Source organism: Cornus florida, unplaced genomic scaffold, assembly GCF_030987335.1.
Source record: "Cornus florida cultivar Cherokee Brave unplaced genomic scaffold, ASM3098733v1 CherokeeBrave_3.0.0_Hap2_Chr01, whole genome shotgun sequence".
Classification (NCBI taxonomy): domain Eukaryota; kingdom Viridiplantae; phylum Streptophyta; class Magnoliopsida; order Cornales; family Cornaceae; genus Cornus; species Cornus florida.
In genome coordinates this window covers 36108825-36126333 of record NW_026775571.1, presented here as the reverse complement: position 1 = coordinate 36126333, position 17509 = coordinate 36108825, and the positions used below count along the sequence as shown (strand labels likewise).

The 17509-nt window shown below is 35.4% G+C and overlaps 1 protein-coding gene across 1 annotated transcript in view; it reads left to right on the top strand.

Annotated features, from left to right (window-relative positions):
* LOC132294793 (monothiol glutaredoxin-S2-like) overlaps nucleotides 1-12071 on the top strand; it is a 56829-nt gene extending 44758 nt beyond the window's left edge. Inside the window, exon 2 of the mRNA XM_059792785.1 lies at nucleotides 11472-12071. Coding sequence (XP_059648768.1) covers nucleotides 11472-11682 — 211 coding nt within the window. The 3' untranslated portion in view covers nucleotides 11683-12071. The remainder of the gene's footprint in view (nucleotides 1-11471) is intronic.
* The last annotated feature ends 5438 nt before the right edge of the window (nucleotides 12072-17509 follow it).

Genomic DNA, 17509 nt, shown 5'->3' with positions numbered 1-17509 from the left:
AAAATACCGGTTGGGTATCAAGCTCCAAAGCTTCAATAATTTAATGGAAAAGGCAATCCCAAGCAGCATATCGCACACTTTATAGAAACTTGCGGCAATGCTAGTACAAATGGAGATCTCCTTGTCAAGCAATTCGTTCGTTCCCTTAAAGGGAATGCATTTGATTGGTACATAGACCTCAAAGCTAAAGGTATTGACAGTTGGGAGTAGGTAGAACGAGAATTTCTCAACCGTTTCTACAGCACTCGTCGTACTGTAAGTATGCTGGAGCTTACAAACACAAAACAGATGAAGGGTGTACCCGTGGTTAACTACATCAACCGTTAGCGAGCTCTAAGTCTTAACTACAAGGATCGTTTGTTTAAAATTTCTGCAATTGAAGCATATATGCAAGGCATGCGCTGGGAGCTTCTTTACATCCTACAGGGGATTAAGCCTTGCATATTTGAAGAGCTTGTTACTCGAGCCCACGATATGGAGCTTAGCATAGAAAATTATGGTGTTAGAGAAGATGTTCTTGATATATCCAACAACCTTCAAGAAGATGAGAGAAGTGAGTCCAAAGAAGAAGACAATATACTTCCTAACTCAGATGACAAAATAGCTTCATCTTTCACTATAAGCATCATCTCGAAAGACTTGTATCAAGAAACGCACCATGCTACAACAATGACTTTAACCGAAGTGCAAAATCACAAGGGGCATTAAGTCAAGGAAACCAAGAAGAAAATCCTTAAAGTGACGATGAGATAGTCCGTGCCCTGTAGTATAAGCTTAGATTGTCGTCTGATTCTTGCAGAGTTCAAGAAAATTATTAAAGTTAAAGTGCTCCCAAGATACGAGCCTAAACTGTCGATGACACTCCTTAACACGAGTTTAAACTGTCTACCTAAAAAAGAAAAAAAAAAAAAAAAAAAAAAAAAACAAAGATGACACTCCTTGACACGAGTTTAAACTGTCTACTTGAAAAAAAAAAAAAAAAAAAAAAAAAAAAAAAAAAAAAAAAAAAGATGACACTCCTTGATACGAGTTTAAATTGTTTACCTAAAAAAAAAAAAAAAAAAGGGACACTCCTTGACACGAATTTAAACTGTATACTTGAAAAAAAATCAAGAGCTCCTTGATATGAGTTTAAAGTATCTCTCAGAAAAAAAATAAATAAATAAAAATAAAAAATAAAAATGACACTCCTTGACACGAGTTTAAACTTTACTTGGAAAAAAAAAATCAAGAACTCCTTGATACGAGTTTAAATAATCTCTCAAAAAAAAAATTGATACTCATTGACACGAGTTTAAACTGTCTACCTGGACAAAAAATAAAAAATAAAAAATAAAAAATAATCAAGAACTCTTTGATACGAGTATAAACTGTCTGGAAGAAGAAAAAAATTGAACTATGTGATGACTTGATCCCTGTTCAGGATACGTAGGCATCTTGGAGACCTATTCCATGTTCAGTCCACCATCCAAAAAAAAAAAAAAACTTCTCAAAGTTGCAAAATGGCAAAGTCACTCATCATGCAATATCAAAAAGTGCTCGTCGCACCTGTCAACTTAGCACACCACCAAAGTATAGCTGCAAGGAAGAAATTTGGCCCACTACCAAAGTGTAGCTGCGAAGAAGAATTTTGTTCTGTTGTCATAGTTGTAGCTATAAAATAAATTTTGATCTAGCAAAGTGTAGTTGTGAAGAAATAAATTGGTTCATCGCCAGACTGTAGCTGCCTAGAAAATTTTTGCTCATCGCCGAGGTATTGCTGAAAGAGAAATTTTGTTTGCCGCTAAGGTATCGCTGAAAAATCTGAATCATCACAAAGGTGTTGTTGCAACAAAATTTTGACTCACCACTAAAGTGTCGTTGAAAAAAAAAAATTCTGCTCGCCGCCAAGGTGTTCTTGAAAGAAAATTTTGGCTTTCCGTTGAGGTATTGCTAAAAAATATTTGCTCACAGCCGATGTATTGTTGAAAGAGAAATTTGGCTTTCCGTTGAGGTGTTGTTGAGGAAAAAAATAATTCTGCTCGTTGCCGAGGTGTTGTTGAAAGAGAAATTTGGCTTTCCGTTGAGGTGTCGTTGAAGAAAAATTCTGCTTGCCGCCGAGGTGTTGTTGAACAAGATCTTTGGCTTTCTGCTGAAGTGTTGAAGAAAAAATTTCGCTCGCCGATAGAACCATGAAGAATATTACTGGCTGGGCACCAACATTCAAGGAATGCTATGAATACATCTCCATGGTGATCATATAAAGACAGCTCGCCGATAGAACCATGAAGAATATCAGTGGCTGAGCACCAACATTTGAGGAATGCTTTGAATACATCTCCATGGTGCTCATATGAAGATAGCTTGCCGATAAAACCATGAAGAATATTAGTGGCTAGGCATCAACATTCAAGGAATGCTTTGAATATATCTTCATGGTGATCATATGAAAATAGGGAGGCAAAATAGAGCACCATTTAGTTGTTATTTTGATAGAAAGATGTGGAAACGCGCCAAGACATCTTCTAACCACTCCCAATATAGTTTGATGTGTGGTAATTCAGCAGAAAGTATACAGGGAATACTCCATGATACTTCCTTCGCCTGAACATTGAGACCCAAGAGTGAAAATTGGTTTTCCTCAACAACTCTCTTATGAAGTGAAGAATTTAATATCAAGGCTTCCGAGATAATGGATTCTTCATTAATCTGATTAAGACCAAAGTTGGTAAGGTCGCCTGTAGCTTTGTGTGTCCAATGAGAAGAACAATGTTCATTGTCGGGATCAGGCATTTGAATGCGTGTCCAATGAGAAGAACAATGTTCGTTGTCAGGATTAGGCATATGAATGGCATTGCGACCAAGAATTAAGTCGGATATGCTTAATGTGGTTCCTTGGCTTCTTCGACTATTTTTGCTCTTTAAGATAATCATCTTTTGTAACAACCCAAGTTTTTCAACTTGGTGCGTCAGTGATGACCCGTAAGTTAATCCAATAACGGATTTGAATTGTGGAAGCAAAAGATAAACCAAGGCCTCTAGGGATATAAATCATTCCTAAGACACCAATGTGACCCTCCTTGAAGTCACGAAACTTAAGGAAAGTGAAAGAACAAACGAGAGTCCATAACGAGCGAATTTCATTAATTAAAGGTAAAATGGTCAATTTACAACTAAGAAGGTAAACTTGACTCTAAAAAAGTCAAATAAAGTCCACACAACCTAAACAAATCATTTCATAATATTCCAAGAGGTTCTAAGAACTTTGGACAAAAATCCCACAAAACGCCCTTTCCCGGTTTAAGCGAAAACTGACACCCTTTCACTAAAACCTAAATAAATCCCACTATGATTTGAATCTGAGAATGGGATTGGTATCATTGGAAAGCTAGCTTAAAATCCTTGAGTTTAGGCTCAAGAATCATCCTATTTATGTTAGAAAAGAAGAATTTATGGCCATTTGAAGTCGAAACTACAGTGTTAATACAAAACTTAAGGCAGCTGTGTATAGGGGCTATTTTGGTCGACCGAAATACAGTTTTGGACAACAGAAACTGGTAAAAACTTTTCAAAAACCTAATTTTTAAGAGTGGGACACTTCGGTAGACCGACATAAGCCATTGGTCGACCGAAATAGGCCATCGGTCGACAGAAATGGCCCTGAACAGTAAAAAAGGCTACTGGAAATGATGATTTACTGGGCAAAAAAGTTCCCAAAAGCTATCGGTCAACCGAAATAGAGTTTTGGATGACCGAAACTCCTCGAATAGATGCTGTAATGCTAGGGAAAAGGTCCTCGGTCCAATCCTAAGGTTGCACATTCATCCCATATGATCTATACATGCTTAAAAACATTCATTAGCCTCAAAAGAGCATCCCTAACATGCTAAAACAAATAAGGAACTTAAAACCTACTCCAGTGCATGAACTTTTTTATAAAAATTCATAATTTATCCATAATTAGTTTAAAAGTCAAAACTTAAGAGTTTTGTGAGATGTGAGTATGAATGCAAACGTAAAATGATGTAGTAGATGCGCTACAATGGCCTATGGCCTCATTGCGACCCAATTACAATTTTTGACATGTCAAACCTCTAATTTTCACAATAGGCTATATTTGCAATACTTGAAATTTTAGTACATGCTTGCGAACATTAAGTTAATGACCCTTAGCCTCATGTTGTACACACAAAAGAAGTATCAAAAAGTCTACTTAAGTACACATTACATATTTCAAGGCAAAAATAACATTTTACACCAAAAAGATACTACATGCTAACACTTGCATATTTTCAAAAATACAACAAAATACTTCAACGTATTAAGGCAACTTAGGGATGTAATGCATCCTAAATCAAATTTTCTTTACCTGTAAAATAACCCAAACAACTAGGATGAGTAATCAAGTTACTCGTAGGATGTGGTGCATGTGCATACCCTATAGTTTCAAGTATAATGTGAACCAAACATAGACCATCACAAGTGTGCATTCCACCTAACGTCTATATTCCCATGTTACTCTAAGGGATCATCTCAAGCTATACAAATGTTTGAAATGATAAACATGTAGCATCCAAGTATACATAAACAAGTACACTAACCATATTAAAACTAAGATTACCAAATCACAAGCTACAAGAAATCCATGATTTACAACTTGGAAAGTAATGCAAAATCAAATAATGGAAAGACTAGGATATGTGGCCATGAGACAATACGAGTTATTTCAGGTAATTATGACCCACAAGGTACAACCTAGTGCGCACTATGACTTCGGAGAATTCTTACCTTCCGTACTAGAGCTAAACCCTAGCCATCAACATTTCATATCCTTACAAGCTTCCAAAAATCAATAAGTCCATGACATTTATATAATCTCAATGCATGAAACTACCGACCAAGCATAAGTAGGGTGAAACTACACAAACCATGCCCTAAGGTTTCATGTCAAAAGTGGCAAGCTAATGATGCTATACATTATGCCATATGAATTTAATATTAATGTAGGTCATGATTACTAATCATTCAATATAGTAATTTACCTACAACAGTGGTGACAAATCACTCCCCAGGCTGACCCCGAAGATACTGGAACTGCAGGTACAGACTGAGCCTACTGTGACTATCCCTGAGTATGTGAACTATCCCCGGCCTTAACTTTCTTCCATTGACTCCTAACAGATACTGATGAAGTCTCTCCACGAGACTGCTTTTATGAACCCTTGATCCTGAGCTATTCTCGGTCCTCTGCCTCAAGCAACATAGCTTTCTGCACTGCCTCCTCGTAAGTCCTCAATTCTAAAACTAAAATCCATAGCCTAATATCAAGATGTAACCCATCTTGAAACTTCCTCACCCTGAGCTCCTCAGTAGCTACCATTTCCAATGCATAACAGGAAAGAGAAGTAAAGCGTGTCTCATACTCAATGACACTCATCCTGCCCTGATAGAGACCTGTGAACTATACTCTCATGTCCTGCCTCATAGCCCTCAGAAAGAAGTGGTCAAAGAATAATGTCCTGAACTCCTCCCATGTCATCATCTTCACATCATGGATAATGGTTATGGACCTCCACCGGATATCGGCATCCCCCATGAACATAGAAGCTGTCAAGGAGATCCTCAATTAGTCTGTAGGTACTCCCATATTATCGAGCTTGTGTACCATGAGGTCAAACCAAGCCTCTGAAGCAAGCGGATCCGTACTCCCTGCAAACTGGTCGATCTTAACCCGCTATAACTTCATGAAGTAGTCCAATACCTCATTAGCAACTGGTGCAAGTGCTGGTGCTGGTGCCGGTATCTGCATCCCTACTATATGCTGACGAAATATCTGCTGAATGGACTTTGACATCCCTAGAGCCACTCCTTGTGCAATCTGCTCCTCATAAGTCAGCGCTCATGGTAGATTAGGATCCACGCCATGAGGTTGAGCCCTGGGCCTCCCTGGACCCGGTGCGAGCCCGGTGTCTACAACTTGCTCCTCAACCTGCTCATCCACTCCAACGTGACGAGAAGACTCTCCGCGAGTCAAGACCATGGTGCTACACACATAAGGGACAAGGTCAACAACAATGCTCGTCATTAAGACCTAATGCGACTCATGCCGTGAATGCATGAAACAAGTATCACATAGTAGATACAAGAAATGTATGCAACATACAATCATGCTAAAATATACAAGCATATACAACATGCCAACACCAACAAGCATAAACAAAATGCTAAGGCATACAAGTATATACAACATACTAAAACAGTTAAGGTAGACTCCAAAACATACTACCACATAAGTGCGTAAACATGTTATTAAATCAAAGCATGTTATCAAGAAATACGTACACATATCAAAGCAAGTCAACAAAAACATGATATACACCCAAAACTCGTCGTCCTAAGGTTTTCGAACCTAGGAGCTCTGATACCACTTGTAACGACCCAAGTTTTGTAACCCGGTGCGTCAGTAATGACCCGTAAGTTAATCCAGTAACGAATCCAAATTGCAAAAGCAAAAGATAACCCAAGGCCTTTAAGGATATAAATCATTCCTAAGACACCAATGTGACCCTCCTTGAAGTCACGAAACTTAAGGAAAGCGAAAGAACAAACGAGAGTCCATAACGAGCGAATTTCATTGATTAAGGGTAAAACGGTCAATTTACAACTAAGAAGGTAAACTTGACTCAAAACAAGTCAAATAAGGTCCACACAACCTAAACAAATCATTACATAACATTCCAAGAGGTTCTAAGAACTTTGGACAAAAATCCCACAAAACGCCCTTTCCTGGTTTAAGCGAAAACTGATACCCTCTCACTAAAACCTGAACAACTCCCACTGTGATTTGAATCTGAGAATAGGATTGGTATCATTGGAAATATGACTCAAAATCCTTGGGTTTAGGCTCAAGAATCACCCCATTTAGGTTAGAAACAAAGAAGTTATGGCCATTTGAAGTCGAAACTACAGTATTTGATACAAAACTGAAGGCAGCTGTGTATAGGGGCTATTTTGGTCCACCGAAATAAAGTTTCGGATGACCGAAACTGGCAGAAATGTTTCAAAAACCTGATTTTTAAGAGTGGGACACTTCGGTAGACCGACATAAGCCATCGGTCTACCGAAATAGGCCATCGGTCGACCGAAATAGCCCTAAACAGTGAAAAAGACAACTGGAAATAATGATTTACTGTGCAATGAAGTTCCCAAAAGCCATCGGTTGACCGAAACTCCTCGAAAAGCTACTGCAATGCTAGGAAAAAGGTCCTCGGTCCAATCCTAAGGTTGTGCATCCATCCTATATGATCCATACATGCTCAAAAACATTCCTTAGCCTCAAAAGAGCATCCCTAACATGCTAAAACAAAAGGGAACTTAAAACCTACTCCAGTGCATGAACTTTTTTTATAAAAATCCATAATTTATCCATAATAAGTTCAAAAGTCAAAACTTAAGAGTTTTGTGAGATGTGAATATGCACGCAAACGTAAAATGATGTAGTAAATGCGCTACAATGGCCTACGGCCTCATTGCAACCTAATTATAATTTTTAACATGTCAAACCTCTAATTTTCACAATAGGCTATATTTGCAATACTTGAAATTTTAGTGCATGCTTGCGAACATCAAGTTAATGGCCTTTGGCCTCATGTTATACATATAAAACAAGTATAAAAAAGTGTACTTAAGTACACATTACATATTTCAAGGCAAAAATAACATTTTATACCAAAATTATACTACATGCTAAGACTTGCTTGTTTTAAAAAATATAACAAAATACTTCAAGGTATCAAGGCAACTTAGGGATGTGATGCATCCCAAATCAAAGTTTCTTTACCTGCAAAATAACCCAAACAATTAGGGTGAGTAATCAAGTTACTCGTAGGATGTGGTGCATGCGCATACCCTATAGTTCATGTATAATGTGAACCAAATATAGAGTATCACAAAGGTGCATTCCACCTAATGTCTATGTTCCCATAGTACTCGAAGGGATTATCTCAAGCTATACAAACGTTTGAAACGATAAACACGTAGCATCCAAGTATACATAAACAAGTACACTAACCATATTAAAACTAAGATTATCAAATCACAAGCTATAAGAAATCCATGATTTAAAACTTGGAAAGTAATGCGAAATCAAATAATGGAAAGACTAGGATATGTGGTCATGCGACTGTACAAGTTATTTCGGGTAATTACGACCCACAAGGTACAACCTAGTGCGCACTATGACTACGGAGAATTCTTACCCTCCGTACTAAAGCCAAACCCTAGTCATCAACATTTCATATCCTTACAAGCTTCCAAAAATCAACAAGTCCATGACATTTATATAATCTCAATGTATGAAACTACCTACCAAGCACAAGTAAGGTGAAACCACATAGACCACACAAACCATGCCCTAAGGTTTCATGTCTAAAGTGACAAGCTAATGATACTACACATTATGCCATATGAATTTAATATTAATGTAGGTCATAATTACTAATCATTCAATATAGTAATTTACGTACAAGTAATTTCAAGTGCTACATGCAAGATCTTCATACTAGACTTTCAATGAAATCTCAATTTCTTAACAACATAAGTGCAATTTCAAGATATTCATAATAAACCCTCAATGAAATCACAAGTATTAGGCAAATCATTAAATAATGACCTACCTATACAATTTAATAGTCATATACATGCGTTAATCCACAAATCCTAAGTCAAACATATAAAATCTCTATTTACATGCAAATACAAGAATTTTAAAGGCATGTAATCAATATATATTAAGCTCCAATATATATAAAATCTAAAGAGGATAAACATAAAACCACCCCTACCTCAATAGAGAATTGTATCTCTATAATCCAAAGCAACCAAGCTTAAAATGAAAAACCAAACTAGGGTTTTATAGAGGAGAGTGAGAGAAAGATAAAGTATTCCAAGCTTATAAGTCTAAGGTGAGTGGAAGGAAGTCAAAAATGAAGTCAAAGCCTTGAGTCAAGCTTTTCCTTCCATGGTGGCTAAGTTAAGGTTCTTGAGAGGAAAGTGGTGAAATGAAATAAAGGCATAAACCCTAACTAAATGTGGTGGGATTCTCCACTCACTAGGTGCTCTTGCATTACCTCACACACACACACAATGCAAGACCAATTGTGGACCTACACTTGTCATCATCTTAAGTAAACTTCCAAGACTTAACATTGAGCCTACACTTGTCAACCATCCATGCCAACAAGTGCTCCTATCCTGGGCCAACAAATGGGTGAATCTCCACCCTCCATGTGTCATAAGATCATGCTCCGAAATCTCCCCACCTAATTCCAACAAGTGGCACCATGAGAATGTGGCACTTGTCACATTTTTCGAAAATTGTAAAAAGGTCTTTTTTGAAAATATCTTCCAAATTAAATTGCAAAATAGTCCTTAAGACGAAAAATAATTATTTTATTTAATTACACTAAAACCTCAAAAGTTACGAATAATTACAAGAAGTTATGCATCCATGCCCTTTACAAGAAAAGTAAGCATCTAGTATGCTTTTCTACAAAAATAAAAATGTAAATATCGTGAAAATTAAATATCATGGATGTACACAAAGCTGGAATCAAATCCGAGCACAAAAAGTGAAGTTATGCTAGGAAAAATGATAAAAGAGAAAAAGACGACATAGGAAAAAAGACGAAAAAAAAAATTACCGAAAAAAGAAAAGAAAGAAAATGACCGGGCCATTACATCTTTTACTTCATAAAACACTTGAATACCACCATGATAAAACAACAAACAAATTTGAAACTCGATCGGTGTTGTCTAGAAGGAGGATTTAAATTTCTACTATGGCTGGCAAAATCAAGTTGCTACCCAATCAAGGCCTTAAAAAAAAAAAAAAAAAAAAAAAAAAAAAAAAAAAAAAAAAAGAGGTGAAAAAAAAGGATCAATGAAAAAAAAAAACGGTGAAAAAAAAAAAGGAGCGATGAAAAAAAAAAAAAAAAAAAAGTGCGTTGGGAAAAAAAAAAAAAGTGTGAAAAAAAGGAGAGAGAAAAAAAAGGACGCGTGAAAAAAAAAGTGCAAAAAAAAATGTGGAAAAAAAAAAAAAAAAAAAAAAAAAAAAGAAGCATGAGAAAAAAGAGGGGGCAAAAAAAAAAAAAAAAGCAAAGAAAAAAAAGAGAGGAGAAAAAAATTAAGTGAAAAAACAGAGGAAAAAAATTGCGTAAAAAAAAAAAAAAAGAAGAGAAAAAAAAAATTGTGTGAAAAAAAACGAGAAAAAAGAAAGAAAAAAAAAAAGGAAGGGGAGAAAGAAATAAAAATAAAAATAAAAACAAAGAAAAGAAAAAATAATATCATACCGATTATTCAAGTAAAGACCGCAATCTAACAAGTCTTCAGAGACTTTATAATTAATGGCAAAACCTATAATATTGGTGGTATATATAGGCAACACAATATCTCCTGTTCGTACTGGGATTTGTATAATTCAGTTCAAATAGGAAAGTAAATTTCAAATCCAAAGTTAGATAGAAAAGCAAAAGAGGAAATCTTACCATCCAAAGCTGAAAAAAAAAAAAAAAAAAAAAAAAAAAAAAAAAAAAAAAGAAAAGAAAAAGAGAAAAAGTTGGATATTTCAACTCCCATTTGAAAAAGGAAACATGTCCTGTCAAACTTGGGACTCGAAGTGGAGGCAATTTGTAGACACTAAAATTTTAGTGGGTTTTGGTTTTGACAAATGGATCCATTAAATATGGGTCTAATGTTTAATTAAGTTATTTAATTGGCCCAAGCTTGATCCACTTAAATTATTTAATTAGTCTAACCCAGATGGTTAAATAAACAGATAATTATTCATAATAAAATATATTTGGAATAATTGTTTTAAAGGATAATTATCAAAATATAACCGGTCCGACTTAGTTATAATTTTATCCTTATTAGGAGATGACACGTGTTATCATCCTATCAACCCAAGAAGCTTATAAATAGAGGCCTGGAGGAAGAAGGAAGGGACACAAATTCAGAGTCCAAAAATCAAAAGACTTAAAAATCCAAAAGGTCCAGAAATTGAGAGAATCAGAAATCCAGAGGACAAACCTGAAGGTGAAGAACACCAAGCACATCCAAAGTCGTGCTATTCTTCACCAAATTCAACAAATCCTCTCTGAAGACGAAGAACAACAAGCACATCAAATCGTGCTGTTCTGCATCCAAATTTCACGGTAATTCAAGATCAAGTTCGTGCAGCCCTTCGATCCAACCAACCAAAAAGGAGATCGAATCAGAGGACTTTATTTTTTGTAAAGATTATTACAGAGGATTATACTCCATCTTTATAAATTAATAAAATATTCTATTTGTTTTCAATTTTATTTTTTATTTGCAGATTACAAAATTTGTGTGTACAAGGAGGTTACAACAATGGTGTCTCAAAAGCCTCTAGTGATGTTCACTAAGAGCTCTTGCTGCATGTCCGACTCTATCATAACCTTCTTTAGGAACAACTTTGGCTCCAACCCAGCCATTCCTGACCTCAATCAAATACAGAAAGGCCGAGAAATGGAAAAGGCTCTACTGAGGCTCGGTTACGATACTGTGCCGGTAGTGTTCATTGGTAGTGAACTGGTGGGAGGAGTTAATGAGGTCACTAGCGGTCATGTCGAGGGTTCCCTAGTCCCAATGCTTAGGCGGGCAGGAGCTATATTTGTTTGACGTTGTGCTTTGCATTTCCAGCTAATTAATAAACCATGTTTTAGTACTTTCGTTCTTAGGTGCCCTCATATATATATATATATATATATATAAATATATATAGAGCTAGCTTAGCCTTGGTTCTGATGACAATACAATTGAATAATACATACTATACTGTTTTTTTTTTTTTTTTTGTAATATGAAGTAATACATATAATCTCCTGGAGATTTAAGCTTACAAATTGCACCCCTTTTTAAAACCTTCCGAAAAAAAAAAAATAAAATAAAAAATGAGTTCAGCTTACAATGATTATATATTCCCGTTTCCTTCACAGTACAAAAAAATAGCACTTATATTTTGTAGATATATTTATAGTGTGTGTGCATTTTTTGGGTTCAAATGGCAGTTATCACTTATCGAAGCAACTGCTAAAAGCTATTTCAAACAGGCAATGTTGCTATTTCAATGGACCCAGAATTGCGTTGTTAAAATAAAATAAAGGGATTATTATATATAAATGTTCTTAATGACTTATATTAATCATTTGATTGAGTTAAAATTTTGTAGTTTCGAAAAAATGTAGTTGACCAAAATGATGACTTGAATATGAAAAAATATTGTTCATTCGCTAAAAAGTAATACTTTTAGGTACATATGTATTACTTTTTGTGCACACAAGTATCACCTTTTGTCATCAAGTACCACTTTTGTGTTGCAAAAAACAAAAAATGGGTACATGCGTGCACAAAAATTGATAGTTATGTGCTCAAAAAGTGGTATCTAAGTGCATAAAAGTGATATATTTTGGAGTATGAACAGTGTTTTTCCATATCCACGTTAGCATTTTGATCAACTTCATTTTTGTAAAACTATGTGACTTTGACTATACTAAATGATAAATATGGATCATTAACACCATTTGTATGTAATAATCCCTAAAATAGACTGAAAATTTTATGATTTGAAAACTTGATGCTCATTTTTCATTTTTTACATGAGTGAGGCAGATCCGTTTTTATTCAAATTGTCTTATTTCATTAATTCATAGGGCCCAATAGCTATGACAAAAGTTGGACATGACATGATTTTTCAAAATTAATCTCAAACCTCCTCTTAACCTTGAAATTTATTTTTTATTTTTCAAAATTCAAAGAATTTTATAGATTTTGTATAAGACAGTACAAAGCCCAATAAAGAAATGGCTCAGCCTGCTTAGGGCCCAAAAGAATAATAACAGTAAAGGGCTTTGAAGCCAACAAAACGAACAGAAAATGAACGAGTCTACCGCCTATTTGTAATCAGGAGCTCACTCCATTTCTCTATCCATCCACCACAATGGCTCTGGTTTTCCTATCCCATGACGAGAGTGACAAATGTGAAGTATAACTTTTGTAATTAGCATTTTTTATTCTCTCTGATCAAGTTGCAATATTTTGGTCACTTTTGAGTTTCGATGTTGAAATAAGAACTACATATGTACGTAAGCCTACTCTGGATCAACCAGAAAATCATTTATGCAAGTTTGGAAGTGAGGGTACACATTACGCATGTATATTTTGAGTCGGAATGAGAGTGCTTTGAGTAATGAAGCTTAAAACAGGTTTAATTTTGCGCTCTGTAAAAGTACAACCAGTTCAACTTTGAACTTAACCAGTTGACCGATTGAGTTTGCAACTGAACGGGTTTGACCTTTCTTGATACAGAAGAGGAAATTGTTTTTCTTGTTCAATTCGACTTCTTTTTTTTTTAATTTTTTTTATGAGGTTTTAGAGACAAATTTTTGCACGAAATCGCCAAAAATTTCAAACCTTTTTAGTTCTCTCTAAACATCTCTATATATATTCGTTTTATCTCAAAAATCATTACTGGTTTTAAGATCAAGTTTTGAAAACCCTAGAAAGCCTTTGAGAGATTTTCAACAGTGTTCTATTTTATATATTGAGAGCAGACATACCATACACATGAATGATTTAGGATGAGTGTTTCCCTTCTGATCAGAGTTCTTAAGAACTGAAGATCCATTGATACCGGTACGTCATAGAAAAGTTGTCCATTCAACTTTAACTATGAGTTTGAAAAAAAGAAGGAATCGATCACACTTTGAAGAGGTCGGAGCATTCATGGAGTATTAGTGATTTACCGACTATCCTTTTACAAGATGAATAATTCAACTTTCTATTAATTGCACCAAATTTGTATAATATGACCCCCTAAAATTAGTTTAGTTTCTAAAATTGTCTCCTAACTTTTTTCTTTTTTTCCTCTTTCTTTCCGTAAACTCCTTTAATTTCCCTAAAAAAGTAAAACTTTTTTGCTTCAATCAACCTCTAAATCACTCCTTTCAAAGCTATGTCATTCTTGTTTCCTTTTTCTTTTTCTGTGTCTTCCTTTTTCTTCTACTTTTTAAAATTCTTCATTTTTTATTTTATATTTTATTTTGTACACTATGCCCTAATAAGCGCTGAAAAGTGCGCATTTAAACCCCTTAATCTTGAATGTTCTAAGACCTTATTCTATCTTATTTTCCCGTTTTAGTACTAATTTATGTTTCCGTCTATTTTTAGGTCAATAAGGTTCAAACGGACTAATTTCGGTCCATTAAGACCTTTTTGGAGTCAAACTAAATCTTGGTGAGAAGTTGGAGCAAAATGAGGCTGATACTGAAAACTGCCTAGTTGGAACGATCGTGTGAATGATCGAACCATGAACGATCATATCTCTGAATGATCAAACCAACTTTGAACGATCACACCATAGCTCTGAATGATCACACTGTTGGTTGGATCGATCGAACTGTTCGCAGAAGTTATAAAAAAGCATATCTAAAGCTTATTTGGAATCAACTCAGGCCATGCTTGAAAGGGGAGATCCTAGGGCCGACTTCTTACATTTTTGGGCTCTAAAAGCCTTGTATATAAGAGGGATTGAACCATTTTTATAGGGAGATTGATATTTTTACATTGTAATTTCTATATTGTTGTAGTTTCTCTCTCTAGAAAGTTAGATATTAAGATTAGAAGAAAAGAGGGAAGTGGAGGCATATCTCAAGAACACATCTCTAGATCCACATACTCTCTATCTCTTGAGCTTCAAAGAAGAAGAAGAAGAAGAAGAAGAAGAAGAAGAAGAAGAAGAAGATAGAGCTATGTTTGGAGCTTGCCCTTGAGAGTTTCATGACCACATCCACCTTCTCCATGATTGGCTAGGATCTTTACTTAGGGCTTGGATGAGCCCTAAGTCTTGTGTAATCTAAACCATTGTATTTCTATGTTTGGGGATTTTTATATATTGTTGTGATTAGTGCTTAGTCTTGTGATTGTTGATTTAATTATTTCTAGTGATTCTCTATTTTAATTACATGTTGTCTTATGTGTGATTATTCGAGAATTGATCTCTACACTATATTCTTTATATTGGTTGCATGTCTATGTCTGATTAATTAATGATTTAGTGATGGCTAACCATGGTTTTCATTGAATGGGTTTGTAAATTAATTTGATGGATTTTGCTTACACTTGATGGGTTTTTCTATAATTTAATTCATATTTATAGGTAGGTAGACAATCTATTCTTGATTTGGTACTCCACACTTATTATTGCAAATTCCATGATTCTCTAGATTGATGTGTGCTCTCATTAGATATATTTGTTAATTAATTGATGGATTATGCCTTTGTCTTGGTGGGTTGTTTTACACTTAGTTTACTTATTGGTTAGGTAGACAAATTACTCTTGCATTAGATAGTTCACACTTTTACATAAAAATTGTGTTTATGTTTGTGGCCATATCTAGATTGCAATAATGTATTCCCCATTAATGGAAAGCAAGTAGTTAATTACATGAGTTTTGTGGTGATTCCAACACCCTAAGACCTCTCTTCATATCTCTTAAATCCCTATAGTACTTTACTTACATTTTAATTAATTGCATCTTAGTGTAATCAAATTACTAACCCTCCTTTGCAATCTTTTGATACGCTAGAGTCAAAGTTGAATTCCAATACATATAATCCCTGTGGACGATCCCTACTCGTTATGCTTCATTAGTTGTAGTAGTAGTTTTTATAAATGTAAATTTGACTAAAAAGGCTTCATAAACCACATTCATATTTTGACCTTGCGAAGCGACCTCTCGCATTAAAAAGTCAATTTTCTATCACTTAGAAAGGGGCTCGTCATGCCCCCCCTAAATTGAAATCATTACTTCGCCCTCGTTAAAACATTAAGTAATAAGTAACACACTTGAGTACATCGGTATACAGAGTAGGGGTGGCAAAACAGGTCACGACCCACCAACCCACCCATATTCGCCCGTTTTAAAATGGATATGGGTGAACCATTTTAAAATATAAGTCAAAATAGGTGACCCATATTCAACCCATTTTTATGGGGGGTAAAATGGGTTAAATATGGGTCAGCCATTTTGACCTATGTTTCACCCATTATATAAGAGACATACTTTTACATTCTTTATTTGACTTCAATATACCTCTTCTTCATCTCTAAAATTCTCTAACACGATTCCAAATCCTTTCTCTCTCCCACTCTCTCTAAAATTTTCTCTTTATCATCCTTTTTTCTTTCTCTAAAATTCTTTATAGTACTATAATATTACTTTGCTACATTCACAATACATATACAATGAGAATTTACAATTATAAATAAAATAAAATAATATAAATTTAAAGAATTTCCAAAATAAATTGAAAGATTTACAATTGTCGATACATATTTGAAGGGGCATAATATTTCGCTGGGCAAATTCGGCCCGGCCCACCATCTGAGAAAGAAGCCCAGAGACTCCCCAACACATTCGTTCTCACTTAGGGCCTGTTTTAAGTGATGGATCCACCCAAGAAGGGACCAAACTCGTTTAGAAAGGACCAAGCCCATATTGTTTCTAGATTTAGAAACTACATAAGGGATTTTAGGGCAAAGTGTACACCTTTATAAATAGAAGGAGAGAGAGAATGTAAAGGTGTATTGATTGAAGTGTAATAAATTAGTTTCCTAATAAAGAGATCAGCTTCTTGCACCTTCATCTGGCGCCATCTGTGAGAAACTGATGAGTAATTTTCTAATAGTTTTCCGATCCAATTGATGACACAACTACATTCCGGGACAATGATTGGCGAAGAGGGCACACAGCATCAAGAGTTTGGCTGGAACGATCGACAAGAGGATCTCTTGCAACTGATTTTGAACCTGCGTAAGGAGAACGCAGAGGTCGTGGAGATTTTACGCAGAGAGAACGTAGAGCTTCTGTGATTGGAGCGTGGGTTGGAGCCTCATCTACGTTCTCCAACCCACGCTCCAACCATACTGGTGAATCAAGCGGTAGTGAATGAGGTCGACCCTCAGAATGACCGCGTTGGGTCCATCCACCATGACATAGAGTTTAATGGCAGACCTAGTGACCAACCAATTGATCAGGAAAACACTAGCAAAATGATTGCTTAAAGGTCAGGCACACACCAGACATTCGAAGAAATGTCAAAGTCAGATATCCGAACACATGTTTAGCGAAAGGTGGATGTACGACTAAAGGATTTGAAAACACCAACACCAAAATGTGAAAACAGTGTTAACGCGGGGTGCAGAAGCTATTAGTTGATTTTAATTGTGATAAACTCCTTTAATGACATAGATATGATTATTATATAGACCAACTTACTCCATTTATGATTGATTAAATTATATGATCAATTAACCATCCACAATCACAAATATAAATACTAAAAAGTAAAGCAAGTAGAGTTAGAGAGATTGCACCAGGATTTTTAGCGAGGAAACCCCAGTTGGTAAAATAGGCCAACTATTTGCATGGGAAAAACCTCACGGACT